The following is a 24,728-nucleotide window of genomic DNA, read 5'->3' on the forward strand; positions in this document are numbered from 1 at the left end:
GCAATATCATGTAGCTGAATCTTAAGTGGAAATAAATCTGTCCAATATATCTAGCAGTATATAGCCTGTACAAGAACCTGGACACAGTTAGATGGGAAGTGATAAGATATTGATTCAAATCAGGTAAAGTGTTTAAATTATTTTTGATAAATACACAATTAACAATTTACAAAATACATAATTTGCAAAATACATTCAATTATATTTTACAAAATACATAATTTCCTCTTGTAGTCATGGATACAGTTAGAAAATATATGGGCTGTATTGATTCATAACAATAAGGTTGTGCTGTTCTGTCAACTAAACATAAAATATAAACCTAATGTACACATAAACACAAAGAATAACATTAAATATTTCCTTTTTATATATTAAAAGTTATCGCCCGTATAAGGATCAATTTTCCTTTTTAAGGGATTTGTGTGACTTCTAGTCTGCGGAGGCGTGTCCGTATGATTGCAATGGTTGTGCGTGTTATGTCTCCCTCTAGTGATTTTATAGAGCATCACAACAACAACATCAATTTCATTACTTATTACCACAAGTGTGGCGGTGTTCATAATTTCAGTCTGGGTATTTCTTTAAAACTATATGTTTCTAACATAATGCGATTGCAGGCACCTGCCAGGGAGCGATTTTAGCAGCTAATGGATGCGGCCATTGTGCCCTTAAGCAAAAACACTGACTGCTCGTTGAAGGCGGATTGAAATGCACTTGGTTGATATAAGTCGCTTTTCTTAAAAGCATCGACCGTTTTTAGTCAGTTTTGGGCCGTTTTTCTTGTTGCACTAATGCTCATAAAATCACTGAACAGTGGGATTTATTAATACATTTGAGATCTTTTAAGAATTCCACGCAGCCAGTTTACTGTTGGGTAACCTCAGCTTCGTACTTTGTTCGAAAATCGGTCCAGAAGAAAAACTGAAAATGTAACAGGCATATACAGCAGACTATACGACCCGGTTACTGGCATAATTTAAAAGTGACCTATTTGGGGGTAACGTTTATCGTGGAGCTTGGTAATTTGCTCTTGTAGGCATAAATAGTAATCTATATTTTATGAAAATAATGAAAGGTTTGTTTTTAAAAAATATTATCTTGACTTCAGCTAATGTATTATTCACAAAAAAAACAACACCACGTTCGTAAATATCCTTGTCCTTAATCTGTTTTGGTTTTTTTTGCCACAAATGCCCTCGATCCTGCAGTGCGCATGCGCTGCCTCTGCTTGGCCGCAGCAGCGCTGTCCGTGGCGGCTGCCGCCGTGCTGTATGCTGCAGTAGTATATTTGTTTTTCTATCCCCGTACTTGTACGTCTCATTTTTATGCGTCAAAAGACACCGTCTCGGGTCATGCACAACACTTCGTCCGCCTGGTCTATCTAAGAAGAGTGTAACTCGGACGACCAGTACTCGGTAGGGTCCGGCGTTATGCGCACCAGGAGAACTGCTTTCTTGCAAGGTCTCTGATGAGGCCTACCTGTTAAAGCTCACCCCCTCCTCCCCGCAAGAATATCACCGTGATGGCTGATGATCAACAACAACCTGGTCAACTGCAGAATCCTATCCCCGGATTGGGTTCCCTTCCTACCGTAGTGTCAGGTCTACAAGGCCCCGAGGCAACTGCGCTACAGTACAACAAGATAAAGAATTCAATTTGGTAAGACGGCAACGGCATAACCAAGCTAGCTGGTTAGCTCTCCAGCCATTACCAAGCGAAACCATGTTGACAGATTAGCGGTCTAGCTAGCCAGCTCGCTACTGAATGAATGTTTTACTTCTCGAACAGCTAGCTTAGCAAAGTCTTAAAGATAGCTAGGTTTGTAATTTTTATAGCCAAGTGGGTACATGGTTGCAGCGTATAATAGACGCCCTTAAGCTATTTTTGTCATAACTGCCCTATATTTGATCAAATATAAAACAATTTGTCCGGATCATTGCTTGAACGTTAACCATCACTGCAGTAGGATTTAGCTAGCTAGGCAATTACCAAGCCAGCATTTATTTAGCTAAAGCTAAATGGCCCTCTAACAAGCATAGTTTGTTATAGCTGGATAATTCACCCCTACACAATTCTTCCGATTTGTAATGACATGCATTTGGCTAGTATCTATAACAACCTTACGTTAATGTCTTTCAAGCATTAAAATGTCTTTTGATGTAAAATAGTTTGTTATATTGTTGAAAACCAAGTATATTGTTCCAAGGCTAATTTGCACTACCTAGATGAGGAACAACCCGTACTTGGATCTATTTAAACAGTTGTCTCAAATGTATAACTTGGTACACTAGAAACACACCTGTCTGCTCTTTGTTGCTATGCAAATAAGCGATAAATAACAGGACATGGTGAATTATTTTCATCGTGAAACGACACTGATGATGTCAAACTACCTACCTGCTCTGAGAATTCTGTCTAAAACGATGATCTCCAGGAAAAGCTCATGCTCATTCACTTTAATTACCGTTTTTGCCTTGGTGTGTCTTTCAGCAAATCTGTACAATCAAAAGTGGACAGCATTTTGGTAAGTGCTTGTAATTATATTCCCTTGTACATGCATTCATACTAAAAGCCTAAATAGCCTTTGGGCCATAGGTTGTATTTCTTGGGTGTAATGCTTACAAATATATATATATTATTAAAAGCAGGAGTGTTACCTTTCTTTGATATTCCCTGACTGTGCTCTACACAGAGACATGTTACTACTCTGTACTCTGTAATTTTATTATTTGTGCAATATTGAACTTTTTTAATTTGTGAAAAGTTACAAAATTTAAAACCATAGTCAGGAATTGCAAAAATTGTGTAACAGTTGCTCCAGATTTGAGTTCATTTCCAGTCAGCATGACAGATACGCATATTGTATGTTTTACTTATTGTTATTTGAAAAACTTTATTGTAGTACCTATAAAATGTCAGTTTCAGTGACCCCTGATTGGGAGTTAAATAATACTAACTGCATCTTGCTTGTTTTAGTGCAATGAACTCTTACCTGACATGTTAGTTACACACTTGGTTTAGAAAATGCCTTATTTATTTCTTGTAATAATTACTTTTCCACTGAAATTTTTTTTATTCTTTTTACCTTTATTTCTGAAGAAAGGTAAAAGTAATGGAGTAAGTTACATTCATATACTGCTATTAGAAACAAAAACAAATAAATAAATCAGACAACCACTACATAATGTAGAGTTGTCACCTTAATTTATTTGTGATGTCCTCAGCAACATATTGCTAAACACAACATTCAGAAGACATAAGATAACTGGTTTTCTTAAAACATTAATTTGTGATGCTCATTAATTAATTAGTATTACAAGATAGTTGCTTTACATTTTAAGTGTTTAATGAGTAACACAAGATATTTGTACCTTTTAAAGTTATTAGCATCTCATTGTCAAATTATGACCCAGGATATTGGCATTTTACTCAACTGGTCTTAACCTTTGCCACTGATTGGTGGTAGTCAATTCAAACCTCATCACAGTACCTTTATTTTAGTGCTTCAAAGCTTGTCCTACATTTCCTTCCCTCCCCTGACTAATATGATCATGTACTGGTGTAAAATCAATGTTTATTAGAAATGTTTAGACCTCATCTCTAAACTTAACAACTTCCTCTGAAAACATGGCTGAACATGTGCCATTAGACCAGGTCAGGCTGTGTGATATGACCAAAATATTATATCCCAAAATAGGTTGTTTTGGGATATAACAATGCATATGATCTAGCACATTTTCTGTAAATTCATGAAATAAATAGTTCATATTAAATGACCACTTGGAAAAACCTAGCATTATTTCCCATTACATTATTTCGTGGTATGATGGCACAACCCCATGTTTAGTTAGTTCTGAAGCAGTGAGATTGTTCATATTGCTGAAGTTGATTCATTTTTTAAAATAGTTTTTAATAACTTTTGTTATTAAGGTACAGAACTAGCTAAATGTAAAACTAAAGTGTGTTTTAGCAGTTTGCTAGGTAGTTAGCTAAGTTAACTGCTAACACATTTCCTACAAACATTTAGCTAGTTAAAGGTCAAACTGCATGTTGGTAGAAAGTGTGTTTACGCAGCTAGCTAGCTAGTGTGTATATGCAGTTAGATAGCTAGCAAGCATTAATTCACTCGTGTTTTCTTGGCTGGTCAGGCTGCTTCTGTTTGAAATTATTCTGTTTTGTGTCGTGTTCACACTCCACTGTGAACATTGCCTCTCCGCTTCCTTGGAGCCCAGCTCCACCCTGCCTGAATTCGAATTACCTTGTAATTCGGTTCTCGTTACCTGCTCTTCAGCACGGCTACTTAAGCAGCATTCCTTTACTTCACACATCATTGCACCATCTATGTACTCTCACTTTGCTCCTTTGTATCTCTGTATTTCCAAGTGTGATTGTAGCCTCTATTTATTTTAACTTGTTCCTGTGGCTAGCTAACCAAAGGTTGTATTTGGTATATTTTTATTTGTTCTCCATTTCATTGTTTTGTTGTATTGTCTTGTTGACCCGTCTGTTCTCTGCATCCCCTTGTTTATTAAACCTGCTGACGCATTTGATTCGTCAGTCTGTCATTCAGCATCACATCCATGTTTGTGTTGCCTTTATGTAAAGTGTCATCCAAATTATGAAAAATAGTCCTGTAAAGCATCTTTTGCGATACAGTAGAATAAACTGTAGAACATAATATGAATCAGTATATGTCATCACACTATGTATATCGTCATATCACGCAGCCCTAGGTCATGTAATTTTTTTCCTCGGATTTTTCAATTTGCACTTTGTGTGTTCTGGAGTTCAGGTACACTCAATTGTGCTGTCTCCATTCACACAGAGAGATTATGAATTAATGTGGGAACCATGATAACAATAATGGTACTTGCGCTCTGGCAAACTGCTTTTACATAATTTATTTATTAGGTGGCTACTATAAAAACCTTAATTGTTGCCAACTATAAATTCTTACTAACAGAATACTAGTTTTATGGACACAGAGCTGTTAGTCAGACAGGCCGGAGACTTGGCATTTCATTTAGATGGTTTAAGTTCTGCTGTGATTAGTTAATTTTATTTTTTTTTATAAAGCACTGGTAATTAAAAAGATAAAACGCATAAAGTTTGGTGTCATTCACTCAGCTCTATTGAAATATCATGTTACCTGAATGACAGAACTGCAAGATTTTGAAGGTACTCACACATGGAGCCACAGTGACAAAAGTGACACAGCATGAGCTGTGATGATATTTAGACCAAGCTTAGTAGCAAATAAGATGGTAATGAAACAAAACAGCTTTCACATATGTTCTTAATTAGGACATGTCTGCCTTCTGCCAGTACTTAACCAATACTACATTATCTCAAACAACATAAATCCAATATAGATTGAGAACGTGTAGTCTCTTCAGAATCATGTCTTTTTAACATATAAGCAGGTCATGCTTTTTTCCATTACGTCCCAATTAATTTAAAGCAGGGCAGCTTTCCATTAGCAACATAATCCTGCAAGCATTGTCTTCTAAATCTGCTGTTTACATCTTCATAATGTGATAGTAGTGGTAGGTCCAGGTTTCCAAAATGGGTCTGCACTGTACATGATGAGGCAGCTTGAATGAATGCACATTAGTTTGGCTTTTTGCGAATGACATAATGTAAACAAGAATACATAATGTAATTACAAATGAGAATATGATATATTAGTTACATATATTACCATATTTCTATATGCATTTTTAGAATCTGGTGTAATCCTGACTTGCTTATATTTCAATACATTGGTTAAACAAATGATTTAATGAAACTATGGAAGGCACTTTTAATTTTTCATGAAATTTTGTAATTCCATTAACTAGAATTAGAGTGCAACTGTTGTGTTAAAAAAAATCCCTCAAACTAAAAATGCAAAGAATCCACTATGCAGACTTTACATTGCTATGTACGTATAGTTTATAGTTCAATAACCAAATTAATAATTTGTATACAACAATTAATAATAATTATTAATAGTAAGACAATCAATGGAGTCAGCAGTAACAGCCACTAGTTAATGCTCATATAAATATGTAGTGGAGGCCCACTGAAAATTCAGAAACAAATTATCAAGACAGTCCAAGATTTTAGAGATGGGCCTCTGTAGATTCGTAGAAACTACTTCAAACATTCAACATTGAATGCTTGACATAGTTGCCATGACTCTACAGAGACCCATCCACAGAGTTGCCCCACTGTCCCGCTACTGAAATCTTTCCTCACTGATGATCTTTCCTTCCTGGTAATGTGAAATTATGATAAATAAAAAGTCGCATGAATTCTGATCTGGCTGTTCAGGCATTGCCACATATCTGATGCGTATCAGATTTCAGTACCATATATGAAAGTATCCCAAATTGCAACTGAAAATGTCAGATTCACTGTTTTGTTTTTTTTGTTTTTTTTTGCTGTTAATGCCGCTACACAGTTGACACATCTGTGTCCCATATAAAGAAAAAAACAGATTTGGTCCACTTTTTTTGTTCGATGTATGGATTATATAAAGAGACCTTGAGTATGAGAAAGGTGCTATGTAAATTAAATGTATGTTTTTAGCTGCTGTGTGAACATAGCCAAAAGAAATAGGCTATTAGTGGGCACAGCTACATAGTGACCATTGCTTAATGTGCAAATGTTTAATAAGAAAATACATCATGCTTTCTTTAAATGATAAGATGCCTCCTGCAGTGATCATAAACACTGCTGGAGAAACCAAATATCTGGGCTAATTGTTGCTTATGCTATTTTATGACATACACTTACAGTGGTCACAGTACCAGACTACCTTTAGATTGTGATAGACATGCCAGTACGTGACATGTGTGTAGGAAAGGTGTTTTGTAGATGCTTCTAACCTAGAGAGATTAATCTTTGTGGAAAACTGTGTGCTAATCCTTTTCCTATTGTGGGGGTTGATGGGTAAGACTACTCTATGGAAGAGAGAAAATGGGTGAAGTCAAAATCAGAATTCCTGTTCAAAAATTAATTAATAACATCATGTCTGAGGCTGCTTGTTTTTTGTCTTTACCTTTTGTTATAACCAGAATGCTATCGGGACTTTTCAGGAGCATTTGAAACATCGGAGTGCTTCCAGCAGACAGTAGCAATTCCTTCTACCTTGTAATGTGAAGCAATGCTGTTATAAAAAGTAATGTTTTTATACTCATTTTATCCTGCCATATGTTAGGAGTTGTCATCCACCCACCCCTTGGATATAGAGGAACAGTAGATGTTTTTTAATGTTTGTATTTTCCACAGTCTGTGTTGTGATTTCTGGTATTATTTTGAAAAGACAAGTAGTGTGGTTGCATTGCTAACATAAAAGCATTTGTGCAACTGTAGTGATTAATATTGAATAGTTGTTATCAGAAAGCTACCAGCAAATCTCTAGAACTGTGTACTCTGCACTCAGTATATAGTCTTACAAAGCATGACCTATTTGTAGGGGTCATACCTGCCATGGCATGATATGCCATAATTATATAAACTCCACTCTGCAAATAATCGAAAAACGTCATTCTTTTTGGCTATGTACTCTAGCACATTGAATTTGATCTGAAAAGGTGCAAAATGTTATCTATAATTTGATGGGTGTTTACATCTACAACCAGAAACTGTTTGTTGCATTACAAGGATACCAAGAATCTGTCTCAGCAACATGGTATGTGACGGCCAACATGAAAAGAACATGTGCAAATGAAACAAGACAGACGTTCATTAAGACTCATTCATCAAATCAAATGATGCAGGAAGATGATGCAACTTTTGCTGAGCTATGCTGACAATTGTGGAAATTGTATACGACCACAGTGTGTTGTGGGTACATATCCTATATTTGGGGAACCATATTAGAATCAAAAACTCCTTTTCTCTATAACCTAAATCTCCTATATTAATAGACCATTGGTAACATAAATTGGTCATGATTTGTGCATTGTCACAAATGCTTTGCAGTCTATGTCTTCCTGAAGGCCACAGGAATCACTGGGTTCTGGGTGGACCTGTAATACAGTGATTTCTAGTTGACTCTTGAGCTTTTTGTTCTTCAGGCTTAATGGTTTGCAACTTGTGGTACACACAGGTCATGTTCCTGCAATTCTCTCTTTACAGTAATTTTAGATGCATCTATGCTTATGTTCTGGATAGTGTTCTTGATGGAAATGCCACATCTAGAGTCACCTCTAGACCTTTTTGTTAACTTTCTAGTGTATGAGCTAGTGATGCGGTAAAACACTGCTGGCCAATAAACAACTAAAGCTAATAGTTGACCAATTTAGATGGTTACCTGAAATGTGTGGGACTATATCAAAAAGGGCTATGGTTCACCCAGTACAGAATTAAGTACCTTTTTTAAAACTAGCATCTATTCTTAAAACATCATATTGATTTTCATTCCAAATCCAGACCCCAAACAATAAAAATGGACTTTTTTAGTTGCTAAATAAATACACTCTGTGAGTATTTGATGAGCTTCATAAAATTGGAATAATTAAAATTATCTGTGTGGTAGTGGTTGATATCTAAATATATACTGGCTGATACTTTGGTTTTAACATTCAATTTTTCACTTCTTTTGTCCAGTTTCACAGTTGCAGAAGTTTATAATTTCTACCTTTTAAAAATATAATTATTTTTAAAAATTGTAATTTGGCATAAACATGGATACATACATGAGATTTAATTGCCCTTTGTTCATCATCGTATTAAATTGTCAATCTAGTGACCCAGCAAGAGTTTGTGAAACTAGGCAGCTTGATATTTGTCATCGATAGCCATGATCTGCTGGACAACTAAGCCTATTCAACTTGTTGCCTCTAATTTGTACTTGTACTGTAGGAAGGGTCTTGGTGGGAAATGGCCTTGTATGATAGCTAATTCCACAGGCACCTCCTTACTATAATAAAAGAATAATCACCAAATCACTGTCTAATGGGCATGGGCTACTTTGTTGTGTGTTAGATTCAGATCAAAGAAATGTTCGAAATTTATACATCATAAACATCACGGAAGTGCTGCATACGCCTTCATTGTTCAGATTAAGTGACTCAACTGTAATAATCCACTGTCTGTCCTGTCAGTTAGGTTGTATGTTTTTGACTGTGTTTTATTTTTTTATTTACTGTTCATTGGCTGACGAGTCTCACCTCATTCATGAGCAGTGGTTTCCCCTAGCAACAAAGAGGCAAATAGAATAGGAAGAGGTGAAATGAATTCATTCTCACAAGCCAATTGAAAGCGAGGTGGGGTGGAGCCCACATTGAAAAGATGTGTTGCCAGTGTGTCCGCATTGACATGCACGCTTACTGTCAGGGTTTACATGGCAACCAGCTTAGAGCAGGGGAGGATTTTCAGGTTGGCTGCTGGTGGCCATCAAAACACAGTATTATATACCCTCATGGTAGCAAGACTTCAGAATTAAAGCTCCTCCTTCAGAACCTTCAAACCCAGCAGGACCAAAAATTTGTTAGCATGACTATGCCATAGAAATAGGAACCTTGCACGGGCCAAAAGAGTATGTTTACTTCTTACACTCAATTCCACTTAGAATGTCCACTCTATAATGTTCCTAGCCATCAATCAAGGACAAATGCTTGTGATGATATTGGACTAGTAGATGATGCTGTTATAACATTCTGAAAAGTAATTTTGGAGAGAGGTGAATCACTTGAAGATGCATTATGTCTGGTAGAAATAATGTGCTCTTTTTACTCATTTGGCCATGTCTTCTTTTTTATGCAGCAAGATGTTGAGAAGTTTACAGACATTGAAAAACTCTACCTCTACCTTAAGTTGCCTTCTGGTCCCAGCAGTGGTAATGACAAAAGGTATGTTCACTTAACAAACAAATGTCATATTGTAAATGTAATTGCTTTATTTTTATACCTGTCCATTCACTTTTTAGTTAGCTCTTTTAGTTTAGTTGTTCTTCATTTCCCATCTTGTAGTTAACACTGGTTTACCATTGGCTTTTAGTGCTGTATATTATTCCACTGCATGTTCATGCAGTCTGATACTAAGAAACCTGGGTGTTCAAGAATCATTTGCTGTCCATGGTGAATGTGGTGTTATTATTTCTGCTTAGTGGTTCCCATGCATTTTTCATAATTGTAAAGGCTACATAATCATATCGGATCACTAAAAAGCAAAATATTTTTTGCAAATTTCTGGCACTGCAATACCCAGCATCCTGTGTTTTGTCATTTGTTTCCCCATATCTATTCATCCCTTCAAACCCCAATTCTCAACATGATGTCCAATAGGACTGAAAATCAGAGGGGGTCTGCAAGTCCTGCAACATGGTACTAAAATTTTACAACTCTATTTAAGGCAAAAACAAACTGAAAACATTTGTCTTATGACATATAAGAGAGAAATGCAAGTGGAGGAAAACCTATACTGCAGGATTCTGTAAAACCATTCTTTTTTTTTCTTTCTCCCTATTCCCCTTCAGTGACCAGAATTCTATGTCGTCCAGCCGGACCCAACAGATGTACGCTTTCAACTGGATCCGAAATCACCTAGAAGAACATCCTGAGACCTCACTGCCGAAACAAGAGGTGTATGATGAGTACAAGTGAGTGTAATTGCTTGCTCATATTAAATGTACATCAGTGTAAAGGTTTGGCAGTATAAACCTACTTTACAATTTAATGACAGGATTTATTTTCATGATTTATTGGTATAGGATGCTTTTAATAAGACAAGTGTATAAATGCGTATAAAACAAGTAACTGTCTTATACTGAAATTCCCTTAGAAATGTTTTTTTTATTTTCAATAAAAAAACATAAGAAGAATATGCTAAAATACTTTTCAAAAACCAACCAAATCAGGTCATCACTCTTAGCTGAGAACAGACCTATTATTGCTATTAGTACATTTGATTATCATTCCATTACCATAGATTTACAGCCTGCTATGGTACTCAAAGTAGAGCTGAATATAATGGTGCAAGGAGGGAGAATAGGTGTAATGGCGCTGTACATGTACGAACCTTACTGTGAGGATACAGATACAAATAACGGAAGTACATGCACCACATAAACCTCCATCACAATTTCTGAATGAATGGTAGGTTGTGTGTTCTATCAGGATGAAAATGAAACTATAGTGTTAAACATGAATGCTATCAACAGCTTTGTGGACAGTGACAAATTGCTTAAACCTCTCTGTAAAAATAACGTGGCCAACTTGAGTTTCTTTAGTTTGATCTATGGCATTTTGTGATGTGTCTAGAATTAAATCAAAGATGCAGTGTTGGTGTTAGGGGATGTCCTAATTTTGTGTGAGATCATGTGCTCTGTAAGGTCAGATTTAGTTCTTTTAGGTTTTGCTCAGTAAATAGCTTTCACTCGCATTAGGTTTCAGACTGTTAAGAGTAAAGCTTATGTAACAGAACCACTGGTTTTGCATTGGAAGGGGAGAAATTCTGGTGAAATAAATAGTTAATTTACTGAAATGGTATTCATAGGACAATTTGTGCATTGTGGGTCCAAAAGAGCAATATTAACCTAATCAGAAAAACATAGATTTGGGTTTCCTGAATCTCATTATTACTGTTTTTTCTTATTTATTTATTTATTTTGACAGGAGCTACTGTGACAATCTTGGCTACCATCCTCTAAGTGCTGCTGATTTTGGAAAGATAATGAAAAATGTGTTTCCAAATATGAAGGCACGCCGTCTTGGAATGCGAGGAAAATCTAAATATCCTTTTATACAAGACCTGTGTTTTTATATATATATATATATATATATATATATATATATATATATATATATATATATATATATATAGAGATAGAGAGAGAGAGAGAGAGAGAGAGAGAGAGAGAGAGAGAGAGCGCGAGCGCGAGCATAAAATTCCTGTTTCTCCTATCCAGCAAACGGTCATATATTTTTTTCCTCACACTCAGGCATTCTACCAGAGTCTTGGCAGTTTGAGGGTATGGTGCAGTGTAGTATTTTTGCTGTTCCTGGACTGCATTTGTTTTGGAATAAGATTAATATTAGGAAACATTGTCAATCCTTACCATAAAATTGTCCTGGTTCTGCAACATTCCACATGGATCTTGTTGATCCAGTCAGTGTCTTGAGCCAGCATAAAACTCTTTGTACATGCTCAGAGATGGGAGTATTAGGAGTCTTGCCCAAGGAGTCTTAACTGGGATTGTTGATTTTTGCCTGACTTGGTGTTTGAACCGCAGTCTTCTGCATGCAGGTTTGTTGTCTTAACCATTAATGCCAAGTCGTACTGCATAATTTTTGTCCAGATTTTTCACTTGCAGACAAGATTTGGGGGTCGCAGAGAAAACTCCAGATCGGAGGAAAATCAGCATTTGCTCAGGGCTTGAATATCGGCTCTGGATCGCTATGTGTGAATTGTTCAAAGACATGATCTGAGAGGCTCACAGACTATTCATAGAGTCATGAAAAATATGTAGCATGCTAAATATCTAGACCTGTCGTTGAGTCCAAATCCTGTAGTGCGAAGTGTTTCGACCAGGTTTCGTGGACCAGGTTTCGTGGATATCTCTGAAATATCCATGAAAGGGGGGCAGACAGAGGAGCTAGTACGTATGTATGTATGTGTGTATGTATCTATTTATTTATCTGCCTGTCTATCTATGTATCCGTTTAAGTGTCTATTTAGATTCTATGCTAAAAATGTAATGATATTACATTAAACCAGCAACAGTCCATCTTGTGCCTGGTATTGCAACGTTCTCCATGTAATTTTTACATGTGTTTTCGTGAAAAAAATATAGTTTGATGATGCACAGACTTGCCAGATGGTGAAACATCTTGTAGTGTTATCCTGTTGCTGATAAGTCATGTCGTGTGCAAACAACAATTACAAGATGTGTATCGTGAACAGTACAAAGCAATCAGATGACTTTGCAGGCTGGGTATGTGATTCAACAGTGTACGTTTGTTAAAGATGTTGAGTGTAGTACACAAGGTTTTCAAAATAAAAAAGTAAGATGGGATGCTTTGGGACAGAGGTTGTCAGGTCTGGGAAGTGCAAAAAAATAAACAAACAATAAGACAAGGCAAGGCCCTTAATGCTACAATTCACTGGCTCGGAACCCGTTATGCTACAATTCACCGGATCAGAAATCAATTGGATTAACAAGGACGACATTAAACATTGAGGAACCAGGACAGTTTGGTTGTAAGTGGGCTACTGCAACAAACCATAGATTAACCATGGAGTAAGGGCTGAACACTATCCATCTACACACCAGTAACCTTCCTGTCCACAACATGGAAGCTGATGTCAGGATTACTAGCCCCCAGCTAAATGCACATTGCTCATAAGGGGGTCATTGACATTACATATTGGCAAATGGAGTCCTGGTGGACGGCTCAGCTCGGACCAGACTGACCACACTAACGGTTGCCTGGTTTGACTACAAGAAAGCATATCACTCTGCTACACACCTGGGCAGTTGAATGCCTATCCCTATATGAAGTCATTAAGGTCATTCATCCAGAATGCAGTGGAACACTGGAGGGCAATACTAGAAGCCAACTCAGACATTTGTCCAGATGCCCTTAAAGTGTAGAATACATTAGGGAGAGACATTATCTCCACTGCTGTTCTGCATAGGCCTAAATCCTCTCAGCCAGATCATCACTAAGAGTGGGTTACAGGTACAGATTCAGGAGCAGATCTATTATAAGTCACCATCAGATGAGGCTGTGACCCCTAAGATGGGAGTTGTGATTTCAACAGATCCCAGGAATTGCATCAATCTAATTCCAGAAGTGCATAATCCTAGGAACAGTGAAAATACTATGCTTCACCCTCAAACTTCCAGCCTTTGGTATGGCCACCCACTGGAACAGCGAGACAGGAATTTTAAACGCACTCATTTAACCATATGTATTTTACATCGGTGTGTTTTATTTTTAGCCATCCATATGTGTTTATATGTACATCTTTTGTGCTATGCTAGTCTAGTCGCAGATATTTTACATGGTTTAAACTTGACAACTTCTCACATACTGTTATAGCGGGCTGAGGAAGAAAGCCTTTGTGCATATGCCATCTTTACCTAACCTGGACCTGCATAAATCAGGGGATGGGGTAAGTGTCCTTTGGCCTGTCCCAAAGAGTTTTTTTCCCTAATGAAAATCTGTTCTTAATCTGAACCTAGATCTTTTTTTTTTAATTTGTATTTTTACATTTTTTTTAACTTTAAAAGAAAATACTTTACACTTAGAATTACACTTACAACTTTAAAGCACACATTAAACACCTAAAAACAATAGTGTTTATTTACATGGATTAAATGGCTATTGATGACTTCAGGTGAACAGGCTCTGCTGAGAACATTGTCTATGTATGCATTTGTAAGAGTGAGAACAGTGAATTGGGGCAGTGGTAGTGTAGTGGATAGGACTTTGGGCTATTCATAAATGGATAGTAACACATTTTTTTGTTTTGGCCCTGTATATTGAATTTGAAACTGGAAAATGGCTGTCAAGCTAAAGTGCAGAATGTTTGCATCTATATTGTGTGGATCATCTATGAACCCCATAGATGCCTCTCATCTTTTTTTGTGGATCTTAATTGAACAATTAATATAATCCTAAATAAATATTTGATGGTTAGTACTTGTAAAAGCTTTCAGTGTGTGCCTGAACTTGTATATAAATCTTTAAAGGGTTCTGTCACTACTTGTGCAGATCATGTTTCAATAAACATTTCAGTTTAAAAAATCCACCCAAAAACACCCATATTGAGTTTTTATCATTTTCCAATTTGACCAGTACAATTATGACTGAGTACAACTTGAGCAATTGAGGGTTAAGGGCCTTGCTCTGGGGCCCAACATTGGCAACGGTGGTGATTTGAACCATTAACCTTCTGATTACAAGTCAAGTACCTTAGCAACTGAGCTACCACTGCCCCTTTTCCAAGTTCATCGCATTTATAACATTCTTGCTGTTTTTCCTCAGTGTGAGCTGTTGGAGCCAGCAGGACAGTCGCCTAGTGCTGAGGATGAAATGCGTTCTGCAGCCTGTGGCCTAGTGTGTGAATGGGCCCAGAAAGTCCTTAGCCGTCAGTTTGACAGCGTGGAGGAGCTAGCCCGGTTTCTGCTCAACAGCCATTACATTGGCACTAAGTCAGTGGCTGCCCTTACTGTTATGACGGGGACCCCAACAGGCAAGCACTTATGTCAAACCTTTGATGATCCACATCCACACACCATCATACAAGTTGATGTTTATATGTTTGATATTTGCTGATTTCCTAAATAATTTATTCACCATTTTGTTAATATTACTAGGTGTGAAAACACCTACTCCAGCCTCTGCCTTTGTGCCAACTGGTGAGGCCAACTCCTTTCAGCCGCAAGTGAAGACTCTCCCTTCACCCTCAGTTGATGCCAAGCAGCAGCTACAGCGAAAGATCCAGAAGAAACAGCAGGAACAGAAACTTACTTCTCCACTGCCCAGTGACGCCCAAGCCAGACGAGCTGAGGCAGGAACGCCAGGCCCTGGCTCTAGTATCACCTCTGGAAGTCCAGCTTTGCTGTCCCCACAACCCACAATAGGCATTGTTGTGGCTGCAGTGCCGAGCCCCATCACGGTAACTCATGCTGTTAATGTAAAGATGTGAATCTGGCATTACTGTTGGAAGGTTTTTCTGTTTTGATGTCAAGTGTTAGAGAAACAAGACAACTAGGCAAGCCTAGTGTAACTGCCATTTACCGCATAATTAATTTGTTCACTTTGTGCTTTTCACTGCTTGTTATAGTAACAGCGAACAGTAAATGTTAACTGAACAGGTCCTTTTGATATCAGCATTGGAGCAGTAGGCATTCATATAAAAATAAACAATTATATAGCTAATTGTACTGTAGGTTTTCCCTGAAGTGGATTGAAATGTGACTGTTCCTTTGTTACATTGCTATCTAGTCAATGTCTAAATAGGTCTGTCTTGCTAATAGTCTTTAACAGCAAAAGTCAACTTTTAAAAAACATTTTTGAACCTTTTGAACACATGAGATTATTAATTACAGTAAACCTTCTCAGTATTAATGTCGTCACACTACTATCTAAAATAATCATTATTGGATATCCACCCAGAAAGCTACTTAACTAATTACATTATTAATAGGAGAAAATGATAGCTTCTCAAGGGCAATCTGTTTATTGCTGTCCTAAGTACAAACTACTTTGTGTTCTTGTTTGTTCTTAATTGTTTAATTTTGGAAACTAAATATCAACTAAACTAAAAACTAAATATCAAACTAAAAAACTAAATATCAACAACAAGGAACAGTTTTCCATTTGTCAGGGATTTTTTATTTTGGAATTTCATTCGCTGGTCTTTAGCTTGACCTGTGTATATGGCTAAAATGTTGTAGCTCTACACGACTTAGAAACTTTGCGCAAAATCAGTGAAGTGACATGCCAAATGGGCTTGCAAACAGAGCTGCTACAGTGGCACTAAATGTCACACTAAATTTAACTAACTTGCAAAATCACATCCTCAGGTAACTCCTCCCGGTCAGAATAACGTTCCTAAGAAGTACAGACTGATAATTTTACCGTGTGTGCACAAAGCAGAAGGGGAGGGGTTTTAGAGGGGAGGAGAGATATAATTCCAAGTCACTTTTATTCTACAGACTCAGTAGCACATATAATTTAAATTTATTTACTTAGTACAAGAGATTTGCTAAGTGTCTTGGTCCTAAAAATAGCTTTAGCTTTTTCTTTCTAAGAATATTTTATATGTTTTTTTCATATTGAAAATACAATAGAAGGCTCTCGCATAATGACTTTTTGTATTTATCTACATAGGTCCAAAGGAATAGACAGTTGATGACATCTCCAAGTCCAGTTGCAGCAGCAGAGGGAAAAGTTCTACCAGTGAATTTTCAAGTAGTTACCCAGCCTGTTAAGCAGGCTCCTAAAACTCCTCAGAATGTTCCTGCCAGTCCAGTTGGTGACAGGTTAGCCAGACACCGATATGCCCAGATCCTACCTAAACCCTCTGCTACAAGTGCCATCACTATTCGTTCCCCCCCAACGCTTCTTATTACTAACAGTCCTATCAAAACAGTGATGCCCACTCCTCACGTGAGTTCAGTGAATGTTGTTAAGATGACCACTATATCATTAACACCTAACAGTAACAGTGGCACCAGCACTCCAACACCATTACGACCTGCTTCAGCTGGTATTAGTAGCACTGCTTCCCAGGAAGAGCCTAACCCAATTCAGCAAGCTCAGAATGGCACCTCAGCTACTCTTCAGTCATCCGGAGTTGGAAGGCTTGGTCGCCCTCCCACAACCCCAGTTGTTCCTGCTTCCTCTACTTGTGAAATCAAAGTAACATCCGAAGCTGTGAATGACAGTAACTCAACTGCCGGTGCTGATAGGCAAAGTGCTGCACCAGGGACTAATGCTGGGCAAAGGAATGAGAGGGCCACTAAATATAGGGCTTCCAGTGAACCTTCTCTTCTTGTCAAGGCATCCCCAGTGCCTGAAAGAGTTACTAGGGCCAAAAGTGACTCTGCTACACCTCCAAGTACAATCATAGGGGCAGTTGCCTCAAGCAGCAATAACAGTAGTGATCGTTTGGAGAGTACTTTGTATCTGACCGTAATGAATCAGAATGCTGATGTTGGACTGTCGTCCAATGGTGCAGTTTCTCCCACTGGCCAATCACAAAAAGATTCTTGTCTTGGTCCAAAAAGTCCTCGAAAACGTTCTGCTTCTGTTTTGGAGACACATGCAATTCCAGTTAAAAGGGTTTTCATTTCTCAGCAACCTTTGGATGCCAGCAACAATCTTAAACCTGGTCTTGTTATAGCTGCAAAAAAGATACAGAGGCCAGGAACTCCTGCAAGACCGGAGAGTGCTCCGTGCAAAGTGACCCTGAAACAGAGCAGTACTCTTCCAACACAAATCCTGGCACTTTCTGACACTCCCATTGGAAACACTTCTCAGACTATTGTGACTCCTCAAAGCTCATCACAAATTGAGCATGAGCACAGCTCTGCTGGAATAAGTCCAACTGGTATAGCCTCTTGTAATAGCACAGCAACTGATCAAACTTTATTGCAACAAATTGCGAGCCACCAAGTCACCACTGCCATTTCTCAGGAGGCAGCTGCCGTGAGTGAGCTGAAGAGCTCATTACAAGACTACTCTCAACAAATACAGGCAGAACAAAAGCAGGTAACAGCAAGCCATCTGCCATTGATGGCCCAAGCTCCTGAAGCATCTGCTCAGTTGACCCTCCAGCAAGACATCGTTGATTTTGATGGTGCTCAAGCTAGCATGGACTATTTCCCCTTCAATGATGATGACATGACACAGGATAGCATAGTGGAAGAGCTTGTGCAGATGGAGGAGCAAATGAAGCTCAATAGTAGTCTACAGCCCTATCTTAGTTCCCTTGATATACCCTTACAAGGCCAATCAGTTGCTCAAAGCAATATCCTTTCTCCCCACCAAACCGGTAATCAGTTCTACCACTCTGCACATAGTAGCACCACTCCAGTTCACACTCCCACACCTACACCAACTCCAACACCGACTCCAACCCCTACCTCTGAAATGTTGCCAGGGGGCCACAGCTTGACCAGGGAGAGTCCTTGTTCCAGAATGGCACCTATTACCCCAGTTGATGGCATTTTAGGTGGACGACATACACCTATTAGCACACCGTTGTCCAATTGTAGCAGTAGCGTTCCAGCAAGTCCTGTAGAGTGTCGTAATCCCTTTGCATTTACTCCCATTAACTCCAACATACCAGGTTACCATGATGGTAGTGTAGTGTCCAGTAGCCCAGTCAAGCCCATGCAAAGACCTATGGCAACACATCCAGACAAAGCTAAACTTGACTGGATCAACAACAGATATAACAGTGCTTCGAGTTCTCCATCAATTTCAAACAATAATGCTATTGGAATCCTTCCAAGCTACCAGGACCTGGTTGAGGACCACTTCCGTAAACCACATGCATTCGCCAAACCAGGTCAGTCTTTTCAGTCTCAATCCAGGCAGGATGCGCACTTGGGTCGACTAACTACTGTGTCACCAGTTCAACAAGGACTGCAGACTGTTGAAAGTAAGCAAGAAAGTTTTGCAGTGCCAGCACCATTAGACAACAAAGCAGCAGGGTGCACCTCTGGAAATGGAGGTGGAACTTTCAGATGTCGCAGTGTAAGCCCTGCTGTGCGGCAGCGCAATCTTAGTGGTACAACTGTGCAAACCAGCCTTCCCCCAAGGTCTGCTGTTTCACCTTTCAATTCCCCCTTGACCTCAGAAGTTCTTGGCATTCTTTCTAACACCCAGTCAGTGGTCACTGCCAACAGCATGGCCCAAAGGAGCCAGTCAGTACCACTAAATATCATGATGCAGTCTGAGATGTTGCCTATTGGCCACCAGGGGCAACAGAGCAACAGCGCCAAGATTACCAGTGTGCTACTGAGCAAGATGGATGCGGGTGGGGATGACACAGTGCGTGGGCTTGGTGTCAATAACATGCCTTCCAATTACACAGCTCGGATGAATCTGACACAGATTCTGGAAACTACGCAGGCTTTTCCTGGAAGTAGTAACCATCAGACTCAGCAGCTCCCTGTCTGCTCGAGCCCTTCACCATATGACTTCCAGAAGCCTGGTTACCTCATAACCACTGGGGCCGACAAGATCACTTTCTCCAGTGATGGGCAAGCACAATCAGGCCCTGGGCTGCAGCAACAAGAGGAGCAGCTTCAGCTACAGGATCAACAGTTAGATCTACAGGATCAGCAACTGTTGCAAGATCAGCAGCTGCAGCTCCAGGATCAGCAGCTGCAGATCCAGGATCAGCAGTTGCAGCTCCAAGAGCAACAGTTGGAATTACAAGACCAGCAATTACAACTGCAGGACCAGCAATTACAACTGCAGGACCAACCGTTGCAACTGCAGGACCATCAACAGCTGCAAGATGATACAGATCTCGACCAACGGCAACTGCTGCCTCAACCCTCACAACAGGATGAGGAACAACAGCAACTGGACTTCAACAGCACTGTCAAAGATCTTTTGGGGGAAGATGGCCTCAATCCTAGCTCACAGTTGGTAGGCCAGGTGGCATCAGAACTCAGTGCAGTTGCATCAGACTTCTCGAGTGAAATTCGTTTGACCTCTGACCTTTCTGGTAGCATCAATGATCTGAACACTTTGGATCCCAACCTTCTGTTTGACCCAAGTCAACAACAGGACCAATATGAAGACACAACACTGGAAGAACTCAAGAATGACCCATTGTTTCAGCAGATATGCAGTGACACTGTGAACTCTGCTGGATTTGACTGGCTGGAGAACAAAGACCAGCCAACAGTGGAAATGTTGGGTTAGTACTGTTTGCTATTTCTTTCCTGTCATGGTTGTTGCAGTTTGTCACTATTTGAGATTTCTGTTAATTGTTCATATTTTTTGTGACTTTGTTTTTAATATACATTTTAAAAATGTGATTAGGATTTGTCACTGCAGTAACAAACTGGGTGTCTGTCAGTTCAGTGAGAAGCACCAGCCTGACCTGTAGTGATCTCTTACAGGCTGGTGCTTTTCCCCCAGTGTTAGTCTGTCCCTGTCTCATCATCCTCATTTTCACTGTAAATCTATTACATTTTAATTGGTACCAATTGGTACTAATACTATTAACTATGTATTGCCCTATTGACTATATTCACAATGTTTTATAGTTTTTAATTAATTTGTCATTTGAAACAAATTTTTCACCCCAGTAATCATCCAGTGATGTGGAATTAAATGCAATATTTTAATTGAAAGATAAGAGTTGATGACTGTCTTGCCTAAGCAGCGGACAGTTACATGTTTTCTTTGCCACTGCAGGTATGTTGGTAAATCCGATTGCTAAAGAGTTTACTCTTTATTTTTTCATTCTTACATCTTAAATTTTCAGTCAAATTTACAAAAGATTTTAGGTGCTAATAGGTGCTGAATAAAAGTAATTCACATCTGCCAAATCACTTTTCAGTCATTGTTTTGCATTATGAATAGATAGTATAATATTTAATAATAGGCCATATTACTTGTACTGTTAAATGATTGATAGAGAAGTCAGATTTTTGCTATATCTACACTGTTTTGAAAAAAGGTGAATAAATGAGGGAGTTGGTCTGCCTTATTTAAACATCCAAGGCCTTATGTCATCTTAAGAAAGGCTTTAATGTATGGAATTAGAGGAATGAAAAAAAAAAAAACCTTGGTGCACTTCAAAGTAGGAAAAGGAAAAAAAAGCTTGGCTGTTTCATTGCAAATTACTGTTTTGATTTCCAAACACATTCCTTCAAATAATTATTGTAAACTGTTGTCTTTAATAATTTAACATGTCAGTGGTTCTTCAGATAATTTCACAGTTAAAATCTAGAAAGATCATTGTATTGGAACGGTATGGTGATGGATAGCTATTCTATGACTGTTGCTTGTGATCAAAAGTCAGACCTGGAATTGTCATCAATGAGTTTCAGTCTTAAATCCATACCAAAGAGAAGCTGTTGAAGAACAATAAGTAATTGAGATCTATTATATCCATCTCCAAGTGACATTCTTTACTAAAGGGATCTGGTTGGACTCCTTGGTGAATCGAACAGGGTTTTATGTACTTGATTTCCTGGTGGGTTCATTTGTGTATAGTATGTATATGGCAAACGTATCTGATGTACAGTTAATTATGGATGGGAAGCATGTTGTCCAACTTCATTACTTAATAGCTTCTTAAAAACCTAAATTGGCTATTGGTAGAGTCATAATAATGCTACATTTGTTTTAAAAAAAAAATGACGGCGGGGGGTATTGACAGTCATCATAAAATTTTGAATTTTATCAATACACTGTATTATGGTGATGATTTTTAGATATAGCTGAGCGCCCTTGAGAAAATAATTACATTGATCTATTAAATCTATAGCCAGCACGATATGCTGTGTGTTATGTTTTGGCTTTATGTGTTGTGTAAGTAATGCTGTCTGTTTGGTCTCTAGCTTGCTGATGTGCCATTTTCCTTGAAAGAATATATTGGTCTCTGCTTTTGCAGATGTGATGTGTACATTCAGAGAGGAAAAAAATAGCATGGTTTATATAAAAAGATGAAAAATGATATATAAAATGTTCATTTTATTGTGACAGTCAAATATATTGCGCAGAGAACCTTGGAGTGGCAGGCACTGGAAATTCAATGGTTCATGATTTCAGCAAACTTTGGAAGTTCACTTTATTGCACTAAAAGTTTCCTTTTTTGTAAACCATGGCTTTGTCAGGCATTTAAAATACAAAATGGAACAATTGAAGCTGACAAAAAAGGTTCTTTTCAAAGGTAAATTATAAAGGGGGAATTACATATAACATTAGAAAAAAATAAAAATGAATTATTGCCTTGTGTAGCAATGTGCACTAATCTCAATGAGATACACATTTTACTCATTCTCATCCATGAGAATAAGAAAGATAAAAGCAAACAAAATTTAAGATAGCATTATTAAAAGTGAATAAAAAGAGAACATGCTTCACTGTTATTCAAAGATTGTATGTGCGCATGTATGTTGAACTATCTATTGTAGTAAACATTGTGACCACTCCCTCCACCAAAACTGAGGGCTGGTTGTGTTGACCAGATAGAAAAGAAAAAAATGTAGTTCTTCAGAATAAAAGATATATGTGTGATGTTTGCTAAGTTAATATTGTTCTGTGTGTTTTAGTTCACAACTTTGTTCTCCTCTGTTTTCTTTACCATGCATTCATATTTTATTGTTTTGCTTTTTTCCTTTTATTTAAATAATGCCTTTGTGAAGAAAATTGTAAATATTTTTTTTCTATGTTCTGGCATTTATCAAGGCACTGATTATTAACTTTTTTATTTTGATAAGGAACTTCTAATCCTTACTGTTTTGATACACAGATTCATCAAACAAGTCCAATGCTGTATTTCAGAATGGTCTCGTAGAAAAAATGTGTTTATTCTTTCTGTCTATTTGAAACAGTAGAGCTGAACCCTTCTCTGTGCTGTTGTCTGGTGTACGCTCAATGTACAGTAGCTTGTTAATATTGCAGAAGCGTTTTAGCGATGTTCCTTTCTCTTTTTTTCAATGGAAAGTACTCACAGGTGAGATTTTTTTAAGTGGTTTTAAAAGCCAATAAACATTTTTAAATAACAACTGCTTTTTTCTCTTGTTATTAAAATAACACTTTTTCTTCAGTGGATTTGACTTGGTTGACATTTTTATAATTCATAGGGTAGTTTTGTGAGTTGATGTTACATTGCCCTCTGTTGGTTATTAAAAAGATGCATGTGATGATGTACTTGCATTACCATCCTTACGTTATGATTAGAGCAAACATGATCATACATTACTCAAGTCCTATCTTGAAAGATGCTGAAGAGCATTGTCTGGGCTCTTTCCTGACCTCTGTATTTTGTAAAGCCAAGTTGCTTTTGTAACAGTCTTTGACTGAGGGTTTAATTGTTTTAAAGTCATATGCCTTCTACACCACTTAATCAAACAGCAAATTAGAATAAAACATTTGGCCAGCATAGTTAGAATGAAGTGGTGCTAACATTATCCTTAAACATTCTGCATCATGAGCAGATTTGGGATCTACTGGTCACTCTATTCTGACAAAGTTTAAAGGTGTCTCTAGACATTCTGTTGCCCATAGAGGGCCTCTGCCTCTGACCAATAGGATGAGAGCCTTTTAGTGCTGTGTCTTTTTTTTTCCCCCCCCATGGCCTCAATGATATTCATAATATGTTAATGACTTTTGGCCTATTGATCCTGTCCTCTTTACTGGCCTGCCTGTGTCAACACCTATCACACACAAACCCCTCATGTCGGTTAAAAAGGGGTACAAAGACGTGTGTATGTGCTCCTAGAATTGAGACCATTGTTAATAACTGTGAAGCACCAGCAATAATCAGTAATTGGCATGTTGTTCACAAGACAATGTTATTCATGCATTTGTTTTTTGTTTTTGTTTTTTTATTTTAAAATTTTTAAGAAAAAATAAAGCTATACTGAATGCTTTTAATGTGTCTGATGGGTTAAATTCAAAATTAAGTCTTCTAAAAATTAATATTTAATCATTAGATTAACTGAGGTGATGGAGGGACTCATCTTACTGGCAAAAATGCAAATGCAGAAAAATGGCTTAAACAGTGCTTGCTTTGTGGGTTTTCTTGATAATGTGTAGTAAACTGTGTTCTCAGAGAAGGCAGCAGCACTGATCTGATTATGTGGAATATGGTGGTCAGGTCCTCAGCTGTGAGGGAGGAGTAAGTCAGCCAAGGGTGTGTTCTAATCAATAACTGGCTTAACAGCCAACACAGCCATTTGTTTGGTGAGTGAGGGAAGGATTCATTATTAGGAGATATTTGATTTGCAGTATTATATCTGTTCTTATGATCCTTTTTCATTATTATTATTTATTTTATTTTTTTACAGGAACAGCATAAGGTATTCTAATTCTAAATAATTTTAAAGGCAGCAATCTGTAAAGGTATTTGTTACTTGTGTAATATGGTAGAATATGCCACCATTGTGTGTAATGATCATTTCGTATAAAACCTGTATGTGTTACTTGGAACTGACTTTAATATGACTAAGAAATATATTAAAAAGGAAAATTCTTTACTTTATGAAGGAAAGACCAACATTATTTTGTAAGTCAAATACA

The 24,728-nt window shown here is 37.8% G+C and overlaps 1 protein-coding gene across 1 annotated transcript; it reads left to right on the forward strand.

Moving 5' to 3' along the window:
- The first annotated feature begins 1,250 nt into the window (after positions 1 to 1,250).
- On the forward strand, positions 1,251 to 23,212 carry LOC113571821 (DNA-binding protein RFX7). The gene is made up of 10 exons (XM_027000980.2): positions 1,251 to 1,662; positions 2,494 to 2,527; positions 9,760 to 9,845; positions 10,281 to 10,319; positions 10,472 to 10,594; positions 11,610 to 11,726; positions 14,028 to 14,112; positions 14,988 to 15,195; positions 15,320 to 15,621; positions 16,839 to 23,212. The coding sequence occupies exons 1-10, from the start codon at positions 1,526 to 1,528 to the stop codon at positions 20,391 to 20,393; spliced, it is 4,686 nt and encodes a 1,561-aa protein (XP_026856781.2). The 5' UTR covers positions 1,251 to 1,525; the 3' UTR covers positions 20,394 to 23,212.
- Positions 23,213 to 24,728: the final 1,516 nt, after the last annotated feature.

This window comes from Electrophorus electricus, chromosome 2, assembly GCF_013358815.1.
Source record: "Electrophorus electricus isolate fEleEle1 chromosome 2, fEleEle1.pri, whole genome shotgun sequence".
NCBI lineage: Eukaryota > Metazoa > Chordata > Actinopteri > Gymnotiformes > Gymnotidae > Electrophorus > Electrophorus electricus.